The sequence below is a fragment of the Chiloscyllium punctatum genome, chromosome 20 (assembly GCF_047496795.1).
Source record: "Chiloscyllium punctatum isolate Juve2018m chromosome 20, sChiPun1.3, whole genome shotgun sequence".
NCBI lineage: Eukaryota > Metazoa > Chordata > Chondrichthyes > Orectolobiformes > Hemiscylliidae > Chiloscyllium > Chiloscyllium punctatum.
This window is the reverse complement of record NC_092758.1, coordinates 31,814,924-31,836,035: the sequence shown is the minus strand read 5'-3', so window position 1 is coordinate 31,836,035 and position 21,112 is coordinate 31,814,924. Positions and strand designations below refer to the sequence as shown.

Sequence of the window (21,112 nt, the reverse complement as noted above, 5' to 3'; positions counted from 1 at the left end):
CAGACACAGGGAGAATGTGTAAACTCCACACAGGGTCGCCTGTTGGAATCAAACCTGGGGCCTTGGCGCTGTGAGGCAGCAGTACTAAGCACTGACATATATTTAATTGTTCCGTTTAACTTTGAAAATTAAATCTGTGTATTTAACTAGCAAGATTTCTAATAGGCATACTTTTGTATTCACTACAATTTTGAATCCAGATATTAAAACTTTATTATTTAGTAATGGAGGAAAATAATGCACAATGTCTCTTGGCAAAACTTTTCAACAGGTGTGAGCAGATTTTAATATTAATTTAATTATTGCGAACATTTAGTCATTTTGTGTGTCAAATTATTCCCAAATGTTGTTAATCAAATAAAAATTAATCATTTAGTACATAGCTTTTCATGTTCATTCTTCATGTTACTAATCCACGAATGCATAAAATTAAAAAATATACCATCAAAATAATTGCTCAAGTATGACATTCCAGCCTGTGGAAATAGTTTCGCTGATCTGAAATTGCTGTATTGCTAATAAATGTTAAAAGACATTTTCCAAAATAAATCACCTTTCAAGTCATAACACACTTAGGGGTTGTCAAATCAACAAGTACTAGCTGGAGCCAACTAGTCTCACTTCTGAATGATTTGGTAAATTTGTTTAGCAATGCAGTAGGCAAACAATTCAGAGAAAATTCTGATATGATTACAGTACTGTTGATAATTTCTACAGTTGATTCTTCCAATGTCACATTCCTGAGTAAGACAAACTGTATTATCGTACCATGCGAACATTTTAAATAACACTTTTCAAGTTGTACAGAACAAGACATTTCTACAAAGATGGTTCTCTCCTTCCCAAACAACAAATCATCCACTGCATTAATAATCGAGAAGGATTGTTCAGAACAAGTCCCACCATGGCTACTTAAGAATTTTAAACCAGTTAAAACAAAATTTGGATGCATTGTAAAAGCATACATCGGCAAAAGAGACATTAAATCAATTGAACCGTTGTATAAAACCACTGGTTAGCAAATCTTCTGCATGAAAGTAAACCCGTGGTCCTTGCTCAGTCTAGCCTATACTTCTCTTCAGCAACTGAAGAGGCACATAGAACTTTAAACAAATTCCTTTATTTTAATGAGCAAACAACTGACATTCACTCAAACCACCTGCCTGTATAACAAACAGAGTCAACCAATTCAAAACCATGAAGAGACAAAACCTCTATTTATCCTTTATATTCATAGTGTCAAGTCTCTATGTCTCAATTATGACTAAAATATTCATATATTTACTTAAAAACAAACCTCTCTGGCTGTTTATTTTGAATTTTATTAAACCTAAACCAGACAGAAAAAAGTTAAGAATAAATAAATTGGATTGCAATCCTAAGGAAAAATTGTATTCCTAGTAGATTTTTTCAATGCAATTGGAGGTAAGGTTGAGGTCAAAATGTTGCAGAGACGAGCTGAGTATTGACAGCATACTTGTACAACCTGATCCCACATCTATGGATGATAATCACTGAGGTAGATGAATCCTTGGATAACTCCAGAAATAATGACATGGAAGTAGAAAGGCAAGTACAGTAATTTCTTCGATCATGTGATAGTTCCGTTCCTGTGCTACCCCGCACTACACAAAAATCATGCAATACAAATAACAGTATTGGCGATCTTACTGCATTATAGCCAACACATGTTTTACAAGTTCACATTCTAGAAACAGCGTTGTCAATTCACCAATCACTTTACAACCAATTCGCGTTAACGAAAGATGCTTTATAACAGAGCTGACTGTAGCTTATTAACAGCAGAATCACGGGAAATATAGGTGGATCTAGTGAACATAATGCATTCAGAAGGGAAAGGAGATGAGAGATTTGGTTGAAGATTTGATGAGAGAGAAAGGGGATCACAAATAAAACATTTAATTCTCAGGAGGTTTCAGGTCCAACAAATATCTTAAAAGATAAATCATAGAATCCCCACAGTGTAGAAACAGGTCCTCCAAAAAGCATTCCAACCAACACACTCCCTATCCTATCCCTGCAATTCCAATGGCTAATCCACTCAGCCAGCATACCACTGGACACAATGGACACTTTCGCATGGCCAATCCACCTAACCTGAACATCTTTGGGCTGTGGGATGAAACTGAAGCACCTGAACCCAGAAGAAACCAATTTACATAGAGAGAATGTCTATGTGGAGCTTGCAGAGTCGCCTGAGGAATTGAACCTGGGCCCATGATGCGGTGAGGCAGCAGTGCTAACCACTGAACCACCATGTCACCTGGGTTTTACCAGCAATTTCTGATTTAATCCTTAGCCACTCCAGGTTCTTCAACTTTTAAGTACAGACACCCCAGTCAATACCCCATTTTAGTCACTTCAATCAATCACAGAATCCCTGCAAAGGAGATGGAGGCCATTTGACCCATTGAGTCTGCAGTGACCCTCCGAAGAGCATCCCACCCAGAACAACTCCCACAGCCTACCTCATAACGCTGCTTTTACCACGTTTAATCCACTAGTCTGTACATCCCTGGACACTACGGGACAACTGAGAATGGCCAATCCACCTAACCTGCACATCGTTGGACTATGAGGGGAAATCAGGGCATCCGGAGGAAACCCACGCAGACATGAGTAGAACATGCAAGTTCCACACAGATAGTTACCCAAGTCTTTTTTCAAACTTAAATACTTTGCCACCATTACAATGAATAAGATGCTGCCCAGGACAAGACAGATACAAAGTACTCATTTATATCTCAGCCATCATCCCTGCTTCAGGTCTCTAATCAGCTCCACTCCTCTCTTCACCATTTTACTATTTATATGCCCATGTAAGGCTTCAGGAATCTCATTATTAGCTGCAAGTATCTTTTCATATTGTCTCTTAACTTCTCTTATTTGCTTTTTTAATTCCCCTCTGAACCAACATTTAGCCTGATTCTTGGTTGCATGTTCTGCCTGAGATTTCTCATAAGCACACTTGTTCTGCTTCACACCAATCTATATCTTTATCATATGCCATGGACCTCAGCATTTGTTGATCCTGCCTTTCTCCTTCACGCAACTATATGGTGATTATATTCTTTAAACACAAACAAAATGTTCAGTTACAGTTTTGTCTGATCAATGATTGAGATTTATCGGTCAGATCCATTCTTACCACAATTAAGTTGATTGTTCCCCAATTAATTATCCTTTCCCTGGATTGCTTGTTGTTCTTTTTATTAACCAATCTAATCTTTATGAGATACCAGTTGCTTCTCAGCTCTGAAAACCCGAGCTCAAAGAGCCGCACCTGTTCAAATTTGCTGTGCATACACTCCAAGAAATGTCCTGGAGTTCCCACATGGAACAAGATACGTGCTCCAGGTAGAGAGGTTTGTGGCCATTCCTCTCGGATAATAACATTCTCCAATTTTAAAGAAAGACTTACCAGTGACTTATTTTTCTTCTAGGGAGGTTAACTAAGGTGCTTTATTTAATAATATTCTTGTAAAAAATGAAATACTTAAATTCCCATCTCTGTAAACGTACTTCCAAACTTTGGAGAAAGTGAAACAAATCTACAATACTCACCAGAGTCGATTCTGAGTCTTACCTTGTTACAGTTTGATTATTTACCCCTTCCCACAATTTAAGAATCCCAACCTGTTGGTCTGCTCCCGTGATCCTGACCCAATTCACGTTTCTCTCAGTTTTATACTTATTATACTTTCAAGCCTCACTGTAGGTATTCTAGAACTAATGTCTAATATCTATTTTCTAAATAACAGTATGTTTTTAAAAAATTGCCAATCATTTTTGTTCCACTACCTTCACTGAAGTTCCACCACGAAATTTTATTCTCCCCTTACTTAATATTTTCTGTCCTCTTACAGAAATCCAACATACCATGGGATCACCATCTTTTTGCTTCGATATACACAGATATATAACACTGAAACCATCCCTGGCTGTTCCATAGGAGTTGTAAAAAAGAAAACTGACTCCAAACATAAGAATAAGGATGGCCAAGGTATGTTGCAGCCAGCAGGCTGGAGGTCTGGAGCGATGCAAGGATGGCCAGCGACTTGGGGCCCAAGCAGAGTGGGGACAGCCAGTGGGCTGGAAGCTTAAGCGGAGCAGGGAGATTTGTTGAACTGGGGACTGGTGCAGATGGTTAGCGGCTTGCGAGCCTGGTCAGACCACGTGAAAGTCACCTACACATGTGACTGCAGGCCCTTTATAGAAAGGCTGTATTGCTTACCTTTTTAACATTTCTCATTTTTTCTAACTTATACTATGTACAACTGTTCATAATGTAACATTTTTCCTTTCTCTTTCCCTTAATTTCTCTATTTTGTAACTAAGATCTGTACCTAGTTACTTAAGATGCCACCATGTGGGGTGGCATTGTAAACTTTTCGCTGTAATCCTATACTTCCATACTTGAGTACATGTGACAATAACGGATTTTCTAAAGGAGAAAGAAATTAAAGCAGAACACTTTTATGAAGAAATTTCAGTGTATAGCATCAAGACAGCTGAAGACACAAAAGCCAATGTTGTGGTGAAGTTGCGAGAAATGCACAAGCAGCTGTTATTTTGGTTCCACTGTGTGACTGGCTTGAACTTTGTACTGGAGATTTGGAAAATGGCTTTTAGCTCTCTGACAAGAAGAAGTTAGATGTTTACCAAAGCAACACGAAACAAAACACTCCAAAACAAAAAATTCAAACAGATAAAACAAAAAGTCATCAAGAGCGACATTGCAGAAGTAAAATGGATATTTTGCATCCTGCTTTTCGGAGACTTCCATTTAATGCTAACTTGACAATAGATTAGTTTATAGTAAGAAGCAGACAAGTTTCCACTTTCTCAAAAATCCATTTTAAAATGTGTAAACTTGCAGAAAGAAAATGGAATTTGAAATAGAAAGATCACACATGGAAGACTTTTAATTCAAGTTTCTCATACCAAACATCCTCTTTTGCTTGAGATTTGAAACAAAAACAGAAACTGTTGGAGAAATTCAGCAGATCTAGCAGCTTCTGTGGAAAGAAAGCAGAATTAAAGTTTTGAGTCTGGTGATTATTCATCAGAACAAATTCTAGAACTAATAGCCCAAAACCTCCTTTGCAAATAAATTTATTTTTAAATTTAAAATGCCAATTTCCTTTGTTTTTCTTCCTCCACTAAAGTTCCACCATGAAATTTTATTATCCTCTTACTTAAAATCTTTCATTCTTACATAATGCCATTTTTTTTAAAAAAAACAGGAAACTGACATACCACAGGGTCACCATCTTTTCACCTAATAAATTATACAGACATATAACACAGAAAACATTTCTGGATATTTCATAAGAGTCAAGAGAAAGAAAATGGATCCCAAACATAACAGGATGGAGATGAACAGTCACCAGACTAGAAATGTTAACTCTTCTTTCTTCCCAAAGATGTTGCCAGGCCTACAGAGCAATTTCTGTTTATATCACATTTTTTTGCTTCATTGAATTTCAGAATGCTTCTTCTTTCCTCACTCCATCACATGTGACACTATCCAGACGAAAGGAGGAGGATTAGTAACCTCCTGTTTTTCTCAAATATAAATGGGTGACCAGCTATCTGAAACTATTGGAAAGATGCTCATGTCTTCAATAATTTCACTGTCCTTTTGGGATAGCACACAGTCTCTATTCAGCCTGTTTCGGATTTCAGACAATAGCTTAGTCAATATCAGGCACACATCTGGTACAGCTAACTCGTATTACTTCTAATATTTAAAAGGACATCTTGAAAGAAATGACATTTCCTCTAAACACTCCATTATTTCAAAAGGCATAGCTTCCCACTCACGCATTGCTTTGGCAGGACAGTTTCACAGAGAATATTTCAAGTCATTGTGATACTGTAATTTCCTTCTGTAGCCCAATATAGAGAAGTAGATAGAACACCTTTTTACACACAAGCTTCTGTGGAACAGCTATATTTCTCAGTCAATAACTTATTATTAAAATCCAGTTGGTAAATTTCTGTATGGCCTGGTAATTGCTGTGCAAACCAGAAAAATCTCAACTAATCCTGTTCCGTCCAGACTCTGTTCGCCGAAAGTCAGTCATTAAAACATCAAGAACAAGTGAAGGCAATAATTAAAAAATGAATACAATAACATTTTGTTTTAAATCTAGAATAAGAAATCATATTTCAGTTAACAAAGCATTGATTAGACAATACTCAAAGTACTATGAGCAGTTCTAGGGTTATGAGATAGGAAAGAGGTCTACAGGGAGTATGGTGTTCATTTACCAGAATGAAAGACAGACTCCAAGGTTTAAACTATGAAAACAGTTTACACAAACCAGAGTTGTGTGCGCTGGAATTTAGGAAGTGATTTGATCAAAGTTTTCAAGATATCAGGAGGAACTTACAGTGTGGATAAAAATCATTTCTTCTGGTCAGATGTACAAGTCTAGGGGTCACTGCCTAAAACTTACAGCCACATGTTTCAAAAGCGAGATTAGGAAATACTTAAACATGAAAATAGTAATTAATGCTGGATTAATTGTTCATTTCAAATTTGAGACAAATTGATATTTGGCAACTACAAGGTATTAAGGGATAAGCGGCAAAGGTGGAGATAGCACACAGGCTCTATTCAGCCTGTTTCGGATTTCAGACAATAGCTTAGTCAATATAAAGAACACATCTGGTACAGCTAACTAGTATTATTTCACAGATCAGTCATGATCTTATTGAATGACAGAAGAGGTTGGAGGGTGAATATGGCCAGGCTTATTCCAAGATAAGAATCATGCATAGATACTACAACCAACATAAGCATTCCTGGGTTTGAAAGAGGAAATGAAACGGAGAGGAGAGGAGAAAGTAACAAATCCAAATTTGACAAATAATGCATAAAAGAATGGAATAATACACAGAAACAATTGATCTAATGCTAGACTTGCAGACAGCAAGTTCCTTAATCTATAGGAAACAGAATTAAATGCATAGTGAAATAAAAATATCTGTGTAGCATGCTGCATACTTATCTTCCCCAAAAAAATCCTGATCAATGCTGCATTGGCTACAGCTAAAGTCAGCAAAGTGTTAGATTGTTTACAGATGACAAATCACTAAAATACAGCAGCTTCTCTTTGCACAGGGTTCGAGTCTGGCCTCCTTTAATGTTTGCTGCTAGTTTTGGTACCTTCACAGAGGGACTCCCTGTGACTTTGAAAACGAAGAGGAACACAATTTATACCTGGTTTAAAATTCTTAGCTACCCTGACTGAAGGAGCTGTGCCTGTGTACTTCAAGGAAGTTTAGATACAGGACATACTGACTGAAATTTATAGACTAGATTGTGTTCACTTAGACAAATTACTTCCACTGGATAATACAAGGACAGATGAAGATTGCTTACAGTTTATTGATGACCAAAATTAGACTATATGTTAGGCAGTTCCTCTTTCCCACAGAGATCACAATATTTAGGAATTGATTTCTGGCACCTCTGAGAAAGAACTGAACCAGTTTCCGGGCTGTTCAATTCATACAAATTATTAAATTTGCACACGAATACTTTAAACACTGACTATTTCTATTTTGGGAAAGGTCAATCACAACCTTTTTTATTCATGTGTTTTCTCTTATCTAAAAAGAAAAGTCACAAACTTTCATGGAGAAGAGGAGAACATTTTCAATTAATACATCTTCACTGTTCCAACATCAGAAAACTGTCCTTTCTCAGCCATTCCTTAATCACTTGCCCATAAGATTATACACCAAAGATGATCAGGCTATTTATCATGATTACCCTCCCCCATGAGTGACTGTGTTGTGACTTTCAACCATTTCCCTTTTCCTTTAAGAAAATTGACCACTTCCCTATCTTGGGAACCCTGCATTGAGTAGTTGATTCTATATGATCCGTACATTTTTATGTATTTGTTTAACTTTAACGGATGGAAACTCAAAAGATTCAGACCCATGATTTCCAAAAACTACAAATGAGTCTAACTCCACACTAGGAACATTCAGTATCATTACTGTTCTTGAATTGTCTCCAAGTAACAGTGATGCTTGTGACAATGAGCAAGAATGAAAGCCACGATAATGAAAACATCAATACTCCATAACAACATTGTTATTTTGTAACACAATTCAACTTATTGCAGATATTTTACAGCATTGGGACATTTTCTTAAATCCATGGGCCTCAGAGATTCTTTGTAACTGTAAACTTTTCATTCTGTTAGAAGAAAATATATCCAGAGGTAAGTGACATGCTGAGGAGCATGTTAAATAAGATTAAGTGATAATGGTACATATTCATTTTTGTTGTCCTTTCCTCCAAAACTATATAGGCATTTGTTTTAAAATCCATATTGCAGAACAGCATTCTAAACTGTAAATGGAATTGCACAATGCTGTTTTGATTATTTCTGCTTCTCCTTCTACTTACTTCAAAAATATGGTTCAGATGACCTCCAAATGTAACAGCAAAGCTTAATTCTGCCAACAATGTTATAATATTATCTAAACCTTGAGCGAAAAGAAATGAGTTCCAAATGATTGCAGTTAGGAGTCTAACCACAGTGCCACCATTCGGCTACATCACTGCACAATCATGGATTTTAATATCACTGAATTTTGCAAAGAAATTGCCTTACATTGTAAAACACTCTCTTTTGGCTGACCCATACAGTTTGGTTTCTTAAATGCTTCCTTCTTTCAGTTTAATTTTGCACTCAACATTAGTCAGTAACCCCTGCATTTACTCAATGCCAAGAATTGAATGATAATCTGTTTGCATTATCGGAATCATCAAGGCTAAAATTATGAATTATGAAGCAGATGCTTCAATTAAAAGAGCAAATCATTTGTTGGCTGCATAAAGCACAACGTAACCCTGAGAAAGAACTGAAATATCTGAAAGGGCGCTACAAATTTCTGTTCAGGTATTTGGATAAATGTGACAATTAAGGAATGGTAATATATTTCCAACTCAAGAAGGTGAGAGACTCAGAGGAGCTTGCAGGTTCAGTCACTGGTTAATATTGGTATGCTCAGTGGTAGAGATTGCAGTTTCAGGAACATTATTCAATAAAATTTGTTCAGTTGTACAATGCAGTGTGGAAATGACACATACTGCAGCTACAGTAGTGGTCAAGGACAGAATGAATGTTTATGATGGTAGGTGGGGTTCCAATCAAGTGTTTGTTTTTTTTCATGGATGTGTCTTTCATGAGTTTAATTTGAGGTTAATTCATCCTGTAAATAGAGAATACTCCACCACAATTCTGCCTTATGTCTCGTAGAGGCAGAGAGGCTTTTCTTCGTGTGGAAGTGAGATATTATTGCAAAATTCCCGCACCTTTAAACAACTCTTGAATTCATGTAAATGTTCTCAAAAATTTGATGATGATGGTAAATGATGAATTCCAGGACATGACATCAGGATACATTTTCAAAATTTTGAGAGTTGCAAACTACTTCGAGAAAAGTGAGGGCTAGGAAGAGCATGCATCAACATTGGGTAATCGGAGTTAAGGTCTACGTGTTCTGAAGATATAGGGTATACCTTTAAGAGAGAGTTAAAAGCAACAGAACTACCTGACACAGCACCAAGTGTTCTCAATAAGGCAACAATATAACACTGGGTCGAAAAACTCGTCTAGTTCGCTGCCTGGAGACAAAACAAATTCAAATTCAGCCAATAAGTTTAAATTATACCCTGAAAAAAATACCAATTTTCAATAAGTTTGAATTGAGTATATTCACAATGACACAATCTGATGCTCTGGGGTCTAAGACTGGGAGAAAATTTACCAGTTGAAAGGAGAACTGCCAAGTCCTAGTATGGAACAGATTGCTTGAAAATCATCTCTCTCAAAAATATCTTTTCGATCAGTAACCTGTGACACAGAAATTCCTAACAAGGAGAAAAGATGACAAGAATCTACAGCTGCCTGGTATTGAGATAACAAATGTTGTTTTGGAAATCTTAATTGCGAATTTTATCAGACTAGTATTGTAGAAGAGGAAGGTAAAAGATAGGTTCAAGAAAGAAATTGCAAATTGTTGTTAGTTATTTATTCTCTGTTATACTTTAAAGAAATAAATTTGTTAGTTTTTACTTTACATCGTTCTTGGCTACTCGAAATTTCACAGATTACTGCACGGGATAAATCTTTTCGGTGTTCCTGGTTTTAAATTAAGCAGGAGAGTTTACCCAGTGTCGTAACATTAGGTCAGTCATTTATCTAATTCAATTGTAGAATTAGCTTGACAGGCTAAATCGCCTATATTGTTCAATTAAATATCAAAGCACTGGAAGAGGGAAGAACTTAGTAATAACATGGTTTTTCCAGTAGGACACGCAACTTCAGTCTAACAACTAATTACAATCAGAGGACTCAACTGAATAGATGGAGGGGGAGAGGATTTAAAAACAGCAATGGAAGTTGGACCAAACTCAGGAAGGAGAAATGTAAAATGAAGCACTGTAAAATAGCTGATGGGAATGCAATCCATAACACCTTTACTCTCCAGGAAATTTCTTTTTTATAAATTGCTTTTGTAGAGGTGACTGAGACTTCTAAAATCCTATGTACAGAATTATTCTCCATTTCAGTCAATTCACACAAGATCTTCACAGTACGTACTATTCACATGCAAAAAAATGACATTAATTACCTGCAACGTGGCAGAAACATTGATTCTTTGATAAATACCGATCCTGAAAGTAGGATATACCAGCAAGTTGCAACACTGTCAGGGCTAAAACAAAATGAGAGGGAATTATTTTAAAGTGAATGTACACAATTAAGCAAAGTATTTAAAAACAACACAGAAATCAATAAAATCACAATGTTAATTTACTTAAAGGGCAAAAATGTGGATTTGGAATGCAATCTAAAGGACTCAATTATAACCTGAAATTCCACAGTCACATCAAAGAAGAATTGGGATGCTTCATGACAGTGCTAGACTGTATGTAGAGGAATGCAATCGGAATCTTACTGTCATGTGCAGTCTAAGAAATACCAATTACTCTAAACGCTTAATCAACCAACATTCTCAAACTATAGGCTTTTTGTTAGTTAAAATGTTCCACAATTTGCTCTTGTAGTTAATGCTACATTTTGAAAATGGGTTAGTCTTTGATACATCTAACGCTTTGCACTATGGAATAGCCATCGATAACCATAAAACTCAAATTCTCCACAGGTCTTGAAATACAGGTCATTCTGCTATAACACGCATTTTGTTAAAGCGGATTTGTTGTAACGCTATTGACAAATTGGAGAGACTGCTTCCCTTTTAAAATGTGTGTTGGCTGTAATGCCAATACTTAACTGGTGCTTCTAAAGCATGGTATTTCTATAATGAGGAGTTGCACAACCATCACACTGCAGGAGAACTACCCATAAATGTATTTTTTCGCAACCCTCCAAGACTCAAGTCCTCAAAACTAAATACAAAGCCTTAACACCAACTTGCACATTACAATATTTTTGTTTGGCATTGAAGAGTATTCAGTAGTTCGGTTTTGACTAAAGCAGAACTTACACACACGCTTTAAGAGGTCATGGTAGATATTGGTACTTTTGTAAACAGATATTCCTCCAAAACCACTTTGAGCTTGAACTCACTCCTGGGAAAACCCATGACTGAGATTTATGGCTATCTTGTTTTAATGTTTTGCTTGTAAATTGGTTGGTTTTCAGCTGTCAAAAAAGTCTCCAAACACATCTTTCTTCTGGTACTGAAACATCTGTGTTGCATATTTAGTGTGAAACCCATTGGTCCCCATGAAGAACAGCTGGAAGATTTCCTGAGTAATACCCATCTGCCATGACCTAAGAGATAACTGAGTGTCTAGTGACCAGTAGTGAAAAGATAGCCAACCATCTCAACATTCCAAATCTCAATCACTTTACTCCTCTTCAAGAACAAACCAAATGCAGGTTAAAAATATTTGATTCCACCCATCCACCTTCAATTCCCAAAGTGAATTTCGACAGAGAAAAGTCAATTTAATTTCCTTCGTCTGGTGTGCATGTACCCTTTTGTGTTTGTGGCTTCAGTTATTTAGAGAGCTAAATATTTATATTTTTATGTCACAAACTGTGCACTAATCAGTTTTGCAGCTTCACTTATTAATAAATGCATAATTATTGTTACTAAGAAAACATAACTGATGTATCTTTTTATTCCAAGTCTAATATAGAGAAAGCCAACTACAGAGGAACCTTGATTATCCGAATATCAACTATCCAAATTTCAGATTATCCAAAGAAGATCTCAAGGTCCTGATAGAAACATTACATCAAAGAGGTGTTTCCAACACTGATCACACCTTTTGTTTACAATGATTAAAAACGAACTAGGCTTACTGGAATGCTGCCGAAAACAGTCCTGGACATCGACAGGAGCCCAGGCAACGTCTCCAAATGACTGACCTCCTGCCCTCCCTCCCTCTCCCTACACGTTCCCTGGAGTTCTACCTAGGTGTGTACTCTGAACCCCCCTTCCCCAGATAATCTCTCCAACATTGCCATGTACAGGGCAAAGGTGGAACTTGACAAAAAGTTGCAGTAAAATGTTGTGTGTGTGTGCGTGTGCTATTTGGAGACAGCTCCCCCCTCCCCGCAGCAAAGGCAGCAGCAGTCTTGCTGTTGGTGTCCAGTCCAGCTGCCCCAGAGTGGGGGGGCAGGCAGAATGTGGGTGGAGGCAGATGAGGGGTGGGGTTGAGGGTGCAGAATATGGGTGGGGACAGATGGGGCTGGGGATGGAGTCTGACATTGAGCAGGGTGAACAGAGTTCGGAGGTGGCCCGGGAGGGTGGGATTGGGGGCACATGAGGGTGGAGGTGGTTGGACAGGGTTGGGGAGCAGACGGAGGGGGTGGGGGGTGCGGGAATTCGAGTGTGGTGTGCTGCTGCTCGTCTCCTGAATGGGAAGCGCACTGAACAAGTGACTCATGGGGGTGGGGCACAGCAGCACTTCAGCAATGCTGCAGGTCCCTTACAGGCAAGTGTGCCTCTGCTCAGAAACAAACCTGGACAGAGAGGGAGCAAGGCAGGCAGAGCGAGGAAAAAGGAAACTAGAAAACTCCGAGCCCCAGAGGGGAGGCAGTGAATCAATTAACCGAACAATCAAATTATCTGAACCAAATAGTGCCCGCCCATCTCGTTCAGAAGATCAAAGATCCTCTGTATGAGCCACATTAGAAACTAGGTAAAGGATTTATGCTGTGACCCACAGAGTAATGAAACTAGAGAAAGGCAGCTGAATGCACCTATTTTGGCTGCAACAACAAAATAAACCTAGATAAATCTTTGCCAATCTCCCATTGTAAAAATCTTGTAGGAATATCAGCAAAGGAATCTTGCAGCAATTTCAAAGCTGTTCATAGAATCGAAATTGAAAAATCAAATTATTATATAGAAATATTAAATTTTGAATACTTACTAAAATAAGACCTCATTGGCATCATGCTTTTCATAACGTACCATTGTGCACATCAATCTGAAAGACAGGTATTCACATGGTAAAGCTTTGAAAAAAGATAGCATTATAATTACTTGTTCACTTTTTAACCTCCACGTATTATTTTCAGGAAAACTAAACTTTAACAAGAGAGTGTTCCCTTGTTAACTCAGTTCAAATTGAATTAATCATCAATAAAAAACACTCCAGAAGATTAGTGAATAAGATTCAATTTATTTTCCTTATTGCAACTCACTTTTACACTTTACAATTAGTAACCAGAGGAGAAAGGCAAATAGTGAGAACGAGAATTTTCAGCTTTTAAACAGAAGCAAATAACAAATTACAAAAAATTCATTCAACAATTCTGTGACTTGTTCCTTTGTTCAGAAGAAAATCAATAAATTCCTAGCGCCACAATCTCTTCACATTATGGGCAGCACGGTGGCACAGTGGTTAGCACTGCTGCCTCACAGCGCCGGAGACCCAGGTTCAATTCCCGCCTCAGGTGACTAACTATGTGGAGTTTGCACATCCTCCCAGTGTTTGCGTGGGTTTGCTCCGGTTTCCTCCCACAGTCCAAAGATGTGCAGGTCAGGTGAATTGGCCATGCTAAAATTGCCCGCAGTGTTAGGTAAGGGGTAAATGTAGGGGTATGGGTGGGTTGCGCTTCGGCGGGGCGGTGTGGACTTGTTGGGCCGAAGGGCCTGTTTCCACACTGTAAGCAATCTAATCTAATCTAATTACCCCCTAAAAATAATGATTGGACAGCAATGCTGAAATCCCCTGAATGGGGATTTTTAAATAAATACCCTTTGAGCTGTTACACAATAGGGCTTTACAACTGTAGATCCACTTAAAAAAACTGGATACCAACTATTTCTGTAAAATAAATTACACTCCTCCAGAGTTTCTTGAGTCTTAAGCTTAAAGAGGTGAAATAACAAAATGGAAACAGATAACCCACTAACCCAGGAGACCAGTGCATATTTCAGAGAGACAAGCCTTATTGCTATATTTTTGTAGTCGGTAAATTTTCAGTAGAGCAGGACGAAGGAAAGAAACTAGCTGAAAAAGAAAGGAAATGCTATTCAGTCTCCCAGTGCAGCCACTCGTGAATGCTTGAAGTAGATTCTAGGAACTAGACCCAGACTTCCACAATTTAGAGTGGGAATGGCGAAAAGCAAAACCATCAAATGAGAGCAGTCACAGGTACATTAAATTGGTTAGCATAATACATTGGAATTGGTTAACAAGCAAAGCAACAAACCTCCTGAATTTGATACTTTGATGTTACATTTATAAGTGACTGTAAATAAAAGCCAAGGCAAATGACCAAACAGCTTGTTAGAGGATTCAGGCTGCCAGTCAGTTATAATCTCTAATCCTTTTAGAACGATCAACAAGGCCTGGGCCTTTTCTTCCCTATTTACCAAAGCCCTGGATTAACTCAACTAACAACTGTGCATGGAGCTCAACTGTCAATCAAAAGAGAATGCTGACCATCAAGAAGTGCAAGCACTTTGAGCTGTGAGGAGACAGGAGGAAGGGCCAAGTTATCCAGTTCTAAGCGTTAGTCTGTGTGTTCTTTGGAGTACAAATTCTCAATAAAATTAACTAAGTTTAAAAAGAACAACTGCATAACAATGCACACTTACACCTTTCTTCAAGCCAATGCAATGGTATCTCTTATCCACACCTCTATCATACTCAGAATCAAACCATATTAACACTCTCCTTGCCTCAATGACAATGTTGTTGTAAAATAACAACCTATTCAAATCATTTACCCAAATCAACCTTTTTATTGAAGAAATTCAGCAGGTCTGGCATCTGTGGAGAGAAAGCAGAGATAACCTTCTTCATGATGTGGAGGTACCAGTGTCAGACTGGTGTGGACAAAGTTAAAAATCACATAACACCAGGCTATAGTCCCAACAGGTTTACTTGGAAGTACAAGCTTTCAGAGATCAGCTCCTCCTGATAAAGGAGTTAGGCTCTGAAAGCTTGTACTTCAAAATAAACCCGTTGGACTATAATCTGATGTTGTGATTTTTAACCTTCTTCATGAAGGATAGGCACTGGACTCGAAACATTAACTCAGTTTTCTCTCCACAGATGTTGCCAGACCAACTAAGTTTCATTAGCAATTTCAGTTTTGTTTCAAATGTCCAGAATTATGGTTAGTAAGATTGCAGATGACACCATCATTGGAGGTGTGGTGGACAGCAAAAACGATTACCTCAGATTACAACGGGATCGTGATCAGATGGGCCAGTGAGCTGAGAAGTGACTGATTGAGTTTAATTCAGATAAATGTGAGGTGTTGCATTTTGGAAAGCAAATTTTAGCAGGACTTATACACTTAATGGTAAGGTCCTAGGCAGTGTTGCAGAACAAAGAGACCTTGGAGTGCAGGTTCATAGCTCCTTGAAAGTGGAGTCGCAGGTAGATAGGATAGTGAAGGCGGCGTTTGGTCGGCTTTCCTTTATTGGTCAGAGTATGGAGTACAGGAGTTGGGAGGTCATGTTGCGGCTGTACAAGACATTGGTTAGGCCACTGTTAGAACATTGTGTGCAATTCTGGTCTCTCCCTCTCTAACCTGCAACATCCTTCAACACTATTCTAAACTCGACCAACCTTCGTGTCATCTGCAAATTTACTAACTACGCCCTCATCCAGGTCATATATAAAAATGACCAACACCAGTGAATCCAAAACAGATCCTTGCAGCAGTAACTGAACTGCAGGATGAACATTTCCCATTAACCACCACTGACTTCTTTCAGCTAACTAATTTTTGATTCAAACCACTAAATCACCCTTAATCCCATGCCTAAATATTTTGTGCAACAGCCTACCATAGGAAACCTTATCAAATGCCTTACTGAAATCCATATGCACCACATCGACCACTTTACCCTCATCCACCTGTTTAGACACCTTCTCAAAGAACTCAATAAGGTTTGTGAGGCACGACCTATCCTTCACAAAACTACGTTGACTTTTCATAATCAAATTATTCCTTTCTAGATGATTATAAATCCTACCTCTCATAGCCTTTTCCAACACTTTACCCACAACTGAAGGAAGGCTCGCTGGTCTACAATTACCAGGATTGTTTCTACTCCCCTTGAACAAGGGGATAATATTTGCTTTCCTCCAGTTTTCTGGCACTATTCCTGTAGACAAATGACAACATAGAGATCAAAGCCACAGGCTCTACAATCTCCTCCCTGGCTTCCCAGAGAATCAGAGGATAAGTCCTATCCGGCCCATGGGACTTAGCTATTTTCACAGTTTCAGAATGTTAACACCTCTCCTTGTGAACCTTAATCGTGTTTAGGAGGAAGTGAGGTCTGCAGATGCTGGAGATCAGAGTCGAGAGTGTGATGCTGGTAAAGCATAACAGGTCAGGCAGCATCCGAGGAGCAGAGAATCAATGTTTCGGGCCGGAGCCCTCCATCAGGTATGAGGCGGAGAGCCTCGGGGTGGAGAGATAAATGGGAGAGGGGTGGGGCTGGGGAGAAGGTAGCTAAGAGTGCAATAGGTGGATGGAAGTGGGGGTAAAGGTGATAGGTCAGAGAGGAGGGTGGAGCGGATAGGTGGGAAGGAAGATTGACAGGGATGGACAGGTCATGAGGATGATGCTGAGCTGGAAGGTTGGAACTAGAGTAAGGTTGGGGGAGGGCAAATGAGGAAATTGGTGAAGTGCACATTGTTACCCTGGGTCTGAAGGGTCCAGAGGCGAAAGATAATGCCATTCTTCCTCAAGGCGTCAGGTGATGGAGGCGGCCCGTGACCTGTATGTCCTCGGCAGAGTGGAAGGAGGAAATTGAAATGTTCGACTAAAGGGCAGTCCTGGACCACCTCCGACATCAGTGTCCACACAACCACCTCCGTGACTGCAGAAAAGACTACCGCCACAGGATACACCAGTTCCACTGGATTCACGATCACAGACGTGATACCTACCTTGAACGTCACTTCCACACCCGTAGTTGCTTCCGTGGCAGACACTTCCACCCCATTGGTAGGGCCCATCGGTGACATCACTTCTGCCACCACTGATGTCAGCAGCCAAGTACCTAACAGTAATGTTGCCCTGCCGGCAATTGATGTCACCTCTGCCCCCATTAAAAGGTAAAAACAATGACTGCAGATGCTGAAAACCAAATACTGAATTAGTGGTGCTGGAAGAGCGCAGCTGTGCTCTTCCAGCACCACGAATCCAGTATTTGGTTTTCAGAATCTGCAGTCATTGTTTTTACCTTGTTGATTTTAACCCTACTGCGAATCCTCTTGCAAGGATGCCTGCCTTGAAGAAGTTTTCCTCCTCTCTCTACAAGAATCTCAGGGAGTCCCTCTCCCACTGCAACTCCCAGGTCATTTCCTCTGCTCTGAAGCTCTTCAACCATGTTGTGAAACAAACCCGGTACCACAGCCACATTTGCTTCCTCAGTGCCTGCCTCCGTAACCAACTCATCCCACACGGACTCCAGACCACCTTTAAACCAGCAGAGTTCGGACCGAACAGGACAAACAGTACAGACTACAAATTCAAAAACACCAGCAACAGTTCTCCTTCAAGATCCTCCGCTCCACGCTTGCAGCAATGCGCCGGCACCTAACCTCTCTCCAGTCAGCCCTGCCTCAGCTGAGGGCCACACTCTCTCAGAATTGCAAAGGACCCACTCTGTAATACATCCTCAGGAGAATTCATACTCTCAACAAACAGTATTTCAACTCCATCTCAAACATCAAAAACTGGAAGTACAACAAACTTTTATCCACCCACCTCCATAACCAGCGCTCCTCAAACTTCCAGAGGATTCCCCTGGCCTCGGAAACGCCATTAGCCATGCGGCTGACGCAGCTATCACCCCCACGCTGAGTGATGATGTCACTTCCGCCCCCATCATGGCCACTCCCACAGCCACTTCCAGCCCTCACATCATTGCTGATGCCACACGCTCAGTGACTTCCGCCACCCCTACTGCCATGATCACCACCACTTCCGTCTCCACCAGCGCCACTCACCTGAATTCTGCTGACACGCCCCCCCACACACCCCACTGTCACTATCCCCACCCCCCAAAACCCCGAGGGGAACATCACCCCAGCTCATGCCTCCACCCCCATTCCCCCCACCATCACACCCACTCCAGGTACTGGCTCCGACCCCACTCCCAGCTCCACACCCACACCAGATCCCAGCTCCCGGCCCTGCCGAGTTTTCACCATCCCTCCAGACCTCCCACTCACTGAGGACGAACGATCAGTCCTCAGCAAAGGACTCACCTTCATCCCCCTCCGTCCACGCATCAATGAATTTTATACACGACGTGACATTGAACAATTCTTCCGTCGCATCCGCCTCCGAGCTTACTTTCACAATCAGGACTCCCGCCCACCTTCCGAGGAACCCTTCACCCACCTCCAACACACTGCATCCGCCTGGACACCCCGCGCTGGCCTATTACCTGCCCTCGACCTCTTCATTTCCAACTGCCGCCGGGACATTAACCGCCTCAACCTGTCGACCCCCCTCCCCCACTCCAACCTCTCACCCTCACAACGCGCAGCCCTCTAATCTCTCTGCTCGAATCCCAACCTCACCATTAAGCCAGCGGATAAAGGGGGCGCAGTGGTAGTCTGGCGCACTGACCTCTACACTGCTGAAGCCAAAACGCCAACTCGAGGACACCTCTTCCTACTGCTCCCTCGACCATGACCCCACCCCCCATCACCAAACCATCATCTGCCAGACCATACAGAACTTCATCACCTCAGGAGATCTCCCACCCACAGCTTCCAACCTCATAGTCCGGGAACCCCGCACTGCCCGGTTCTACCTCCTTCCCAAGATCCACAAGCCTGACCACCCTGGCCGACCCATTGTCTCAGCATGCTCCTGCCCCACTGAACTCATCTCTATCTACCTCGACACTGTCCTATCCCCCCAGTCCAGGAACTCCCCACATACGTTCGAGACACCACCCACGCCCTCCACCTCCTCCAAGACTTCAGTTTCCCCGGCCCCCGACGCCTCATCTTCACCATGGATATCCAATCCCTCTACACCTCCATCCGCCATGACCAGGGCCTCCAAGCCCTCCGTTTTCTCCTCTCCAGACATCCCCAACAGTACGCTTCCACTGACACTCTCATTCGTTTGGCCGAACTGGTCCTCACTTTAACAATTTCTCCTTTGAATCCTCCCACTTCCTCCAGACCAAAGGAGTAGCCATGGGCACACGTATGGGCCCCAGCTATGCCTGTCTCTTTGTTGGCTATGTAGAACAGTTGATCTTCCGTAATTACACCGGCACCACTCCCCACCTCTTCCTCCGCTACATTGATGACGGCATTGGCGCCACCTCGTGCTCCCGCGAGGAGGTTGAGCAATTCATCAACTTCACCAACACATTCCACCCTGACCTTAAATTTACCTGGACCATCTCTGACACCTCGCTCCCCTTCCTGGGCCTCTCCATCTCCATTAGTCTGCCCCCATTAACTCTACCATCACCTCTCGCCCTCAACGCGCAACGCTCCACTCCAATCCCAACCTCACCATCAAACCAGTAGATAAAGGGTGCAGTGGTAGTTTGGCACACTGACCTCTACACCGCTGAAGCCAGGCACCAACTCGAAGACACCTCCTCCTACCACCCCCTCAACCATGAACTCACCCGCCACCACCAAACCATCATCTCCCAGACCGTACACAACCTCATTACTTCAGGGAATCTCCCACTCACAGCTTCCAACCTCAAGTTTGGGAACTCCGCACCACCCGGTTCTACCTCCTACCCAAGATCCACAAGCCTGACTATCCTGGCCGACCCACTGTCTCATGCTGCTCCTGCCCCACCGACCTCATCTTCACCTACCTCGATACTGTCCTATGTTCAGGACACCACCCAAACCCTTCAGCTTTCCCGGCCCCCAACACCTCATCTTCACCATGGACATCCAGTCCCTCTACACCTCCATCTGCCATGACCAGGGCCTCCAAGCCCTCAGTTTCTTCCTCTCCCAACGTCCCCACCAGTACCCTTCCACTTACACTCTCTTTCCTTTGGCTGAACTGGTCCCCATCCTCAACAATTTCTCCTTCCAACCCTCCCACTTACTCCAGATGAAAGGGGTAGCCATGGGCACCCACATGGGCCTCAGCTATGCCTACCTCTTTGTCGGTTATGTAGAACAGTCCATCTTCCATGGTTACACCAGCACCACACTCCACCTCTTCCTCCGCTACATTGGTGACTGCATCGGCACCACCTCGTGCTCCCATGAGGAGGTCGAACAGTTTATCAATTTCACAAACACATTTCACCCCATCCTAAAATTCACTTGGACCATCTCTGACACCTTCCTCCTCTTCCTGGACATCTCCATGAGGACCGACTCAACACTGACTTTTTTTTAAACAAACCCACCGACTCCCACAGCTACCTGGATTACACCTCCTCCCACCCTACCTCCTGTAAAAATATGATCTTATATTCCCAATTCCTCTGCCTCTGCCGTATCTGCTCCCAGGGGGACCAGTTCCACCACAGAACACACCAGATGGCCTCGTTCTTTAAAGACCAAAATTTCCCCTCTCACGTGGTG

The 21,112-nt window shown here is 41.3% G+C and overlaps 1 protein-coding gene across 14 annotated transcripts in view; it reads right to left on the bottom strand.

Annotated features, from left to right (window-relative positions):
* LOC140492006 (rap guanine nucleotide exchange factor 6-like) overlaps positions 1-21,112 on the bottom strand; it is a 391,645-nt gene that overhangs the window by 281,151 nt on the left and 89,382 nt on the right. For 10 of the 14 annotated variants that reach the window (XM_072590612.1, XM_072590596.1, XM_072590598.1 and 7 more), the window contains 2 exons: positions 13,469-13,525; positions 10,690-10,773 (listed from right to left, as the gene is read on the bottom strand). The exons of 2 other annotated variants lie outside the window; for them this stretch is intronic. In XM_072590612.1, the coding sequence (XP_072446713.1) occupies positions 10,690-10,773; positions 13,469-13,525 (141 nt within the window). Of the gene's footprint in view, positions 1-9,606; positions 9,680-10,689; positions 10,774-13,468; positions 13,526-21,112 lie in introns of all 14 variants that reach the window. 2 more of the 14 variants (XM_072590603.1, XM_072590602.1) reach the window with 1 other exon arrangement.